The following is a 3246-nucleotide window of genomic DNA, read 5'->3' as shown; positions in this document are numbered from 1 at the left end:
TGATATATATTATTGATATATATATATATATATATATATATATATTATTGATGTATATATTGATATATATTATTGATATATATATATATATATATATATATATATACAGGTGTATATGTGTGTTTGTGCGCATATGTATTTATACATAAATGTTAGGAATTAATGAATGATTGTTGTATTCATTCAATTTTTATAGGTGAACCAGGAGATTTATCTTTCTATGATATTGTTAATGGAGACAGAGGCGTTCCTGGAATTGATGGATTACCTGGAGGACCAGGTATGTCATAATTACTTCTTGTATTTTAAAAATTCTTTTATGTATTGTACATACTTTCTAAGACCATCTTACAAATAGTTTAATTTTGGCAGCATTACTTTATGTTATTGTCTTCTTTGCAGGTCTTGATGGTCTTCCAGGCTCTGAGGGTCGGCCAGGCTTCCCTGGTGCAGTTGGTGAACCTGGAGAAAGTGGTATCAATGGAATTGATGGCCCAAGGGGTGAAGGGGGAACTGTTGGCTATCCAGGAATGATGGGTAGCCCAGGATCAAAAGGATTTCAAGGAGACCCTGGGCTGGAAGGAAAACCTGGTTTGACAGGTAGATCTGGACCAAAGGTGAGTCAAATTTTCAGCAGAAATCTTGATTTTCATGTAAAATATTTTCTTGTAGAGCTTCGGTAAAGACTCATAACAAAATTAATTTTTCTTTAGACATTATGTCTTGAAAATCACTCCTATATGTTTTCACAAGCTAGAATGTGTCAAATTAATAGTGTGTATTATTTAGTTTTAAAATAACTAACAATAAGGCAGTGCACTAGCATGGCCACAGACTAATGACCGGAACAAGTAAAAGATAAATACTATGACACTACTTTTGCTGTGATGAAAACCTGCTGTCAAACCTCTTTACATTTGGTATGTAGCGTTCATTGGCTCTACATTTCTTGCCAAATTTATTTATTGCTGTTGACCACTGATAAATTTTCTAACCATTTGCAATATCTTTTGTTAGTTTGTTGTTTATTATCACATTATTCATCTAAGTATATCTCAACCAGAAAATTTTCTTTCATCATTCTTTTTTCTCTTTAAAACAACACTCGATTTCTCATCTCTTTCATATTTTACTTGATTCAGTCATTGGGCTGTTGCCATGCTGGTGCACTAGCTTGAAGACTGTACTTATATTCTGTTTTGAAAGTTTGGTACTTATTGTGTCAGTTTCTTTAGCCAAACTGCTAAGTTATTAGAATGTAAACAGACCAACACTTATTGCCAAGCAGTGGGGAACAAACACACACACACACACACACACACAAACACACACACACGCACATGTAAGGCTTCTGTCTCTTATTAATACCATGGATGATGGTCCAAGTTGCTTGCCATACTGGAACAGTATTGTCTGTTACTGAACAGTCTGGTGCATGGATGACAGTCTCTGCCACACAAAATGCACTTGTAAGCTGTCCCAGTGCTGTTGGGCCAGAGTGTCCTTCCAGTACATGGTATTTGACAGGATCCAAGCTTGGTAAGGATAAGGATATATATATATATATATATATATATATATATAGAGGACAGATTTTTGCCTATGCATCATGTCCCGCTCTTCACATCACAGATGGATCTAAGAGTACAATGTAGCGATTACAATTTGGCACCAGTATTGTCACAGGAGTTGCCATGATGAGGTTGTAGACAGTGTCAAACTGCCTCAGGGACTCCAACTCCCAATTTTTCCTCAGAGTTTATTTCTAAAGCCTTACCAATGGCTGGTTATGGCTATAAGGCTGCTGAAGTTTGGAATCAGGGTTTTCCTTCACCTAAATAGGCTCCCACTCCACCAAGTTAATGAGCACTTCCTGCCTGACTGACTTGCTGTGATTGACCCAAAGCTGGAATTCTGACAGGTGCTACTACTCCAGGTCACAGTTGACCCAGGAACAGTAATGGCTTAGAGATGGTTCAACACTCTTCAAAATTCTGGTACTCCCAAACCAAGGCCCTACAATTTCTGTCTACCAAATCCCCTCACAAGGCTTTGGTTGGTATGAGGCAACAGTAGAATCCCAAGGTGCCATACACTGGAACTGAACTCAAAGACACGCAGTTGCATAGTGAGCTTCTCAATTGTACAGCATTCCTGTATATCATCCTTTTCTACAAATATTCAATATTTTGATACTTGTACAAGATATTCTCTGTTTCTACTGAATATTTCATATTGTGTCAGGTGTATTTACTTACCTCTTTTACCTACAGAGAACCACTGTAAGGCTGAGCTTTAAATGTGCCAAAACAGTAGTTTACTAATCAGTAAACAATAATGTTAAAAACATTCTCTCTGGCGCTTAGATTTTCCAATGCTGTCAGTACGATGGGAAACAAGCTGTCTCCAAACATTCTGATTGCTTGCTTTCTTCTTAGCTTTACTTGGTCTGACTCCTATCACTATCATGTTATTTTGGAACATTGGTCTTCCACTCAGACTTTTTCCCTCTTTCTGGTGTCCACTTCATCATGAAGGTAACATGTCTCTCCCACAGTAATCAAAGCTCATGACCAGTAAATCTTATCTGTTACATAGTCCCATGTCTTTCAAATTTCCCATGCCAGCTCTTCTTCATTTTTCACCCTGACACAATAAGAGATGCCCAGAATTGAATGTGGGCAGCATCGATGAAATATGTGCAGCAATGGAGAGATCTTCACAGTCTTGTTCAAGGTTTCACAGGTGTAAATGGCTGTTGATATAACAATAGTTGAGTATAGCTGTAGAATTATGTCTTCTTACTGATAGTCTTTAATCTCTATATTAAATAGTGTTAGAATACTGATGTTGCTTTACTTATCCTGGTTTCAACTTCAACTTATGCATCACTCTCACTGAAAATACAGCTTCCAAGATATGTAAACATTTTTGAAAAAGTACACAGCTTTAAATTTATTTGTGCTATCTTCTTTTCAAAGGGAGAGCCCGGACAAACTTTTGGAAGAGGTCCACCAGGTAAACAAGGTGATGATGGATTAATTGGATTACCTGGCCCTAGAGGCCCATCTGGTTTTGCAGGATTACCTGGACCAAAAGGTAGGAAATTTTTATCAATTCTTTCATGAATTTTATGAATATGAATATATATATATATATATAGATATAGATATAGATATATTTATATAGATATATTTATATATATATATATATATAGATATAGATATATTTATATATATATATATA

General features: G+C 36.0%; 1 protein-coding gene across 1 annotated transcript in view; it reads left to right on the top strand.

The window, feature by feature from the left end:
• The window catches only part of LOC106883718 (collagen alpha-5(IV) chain), a 182189-nt gene that overhangs the window by 153720 nt on the left and 25223 nt on the right, over nucleotides 1-3246 (top strand). Inside the window, exons 20-22 of the mRNA XM_052974901.1 lie at nucleotides 197-280; nucleotides 403-617; nucleotides 2982-3099. Of these exons, the coding sequence (XP_052830861.1) occupies nucleotides 197-280; nucleotides 403-617; nucleotides 2982-3099 (417 nt within the window). The remainder of the gene's footprint in view (nucleotides 1-196; nucleotides 281-402; nucleotides 618-2981; nucleotides 3100-3246) is intronic.

This window comes from Octopus bimaculoides, chromosome 19, assembly GCF_001194135.2.
Source record: "Octopus bimaculoides isolate UCB-OBI-ISO-001 chromosome 19, ASM119413v2, whole genome shotgun sequence".
NCBI classification, from domain to species: Eukaryota; Metazoa; Mollusca; class Cephalopoda; order Octopoda; family Octopodidae; genus Octopus; species Octopus bimaculoides.
This window is presented reverse-complemented; position numbering and strand designations above follow the sequence as displayed.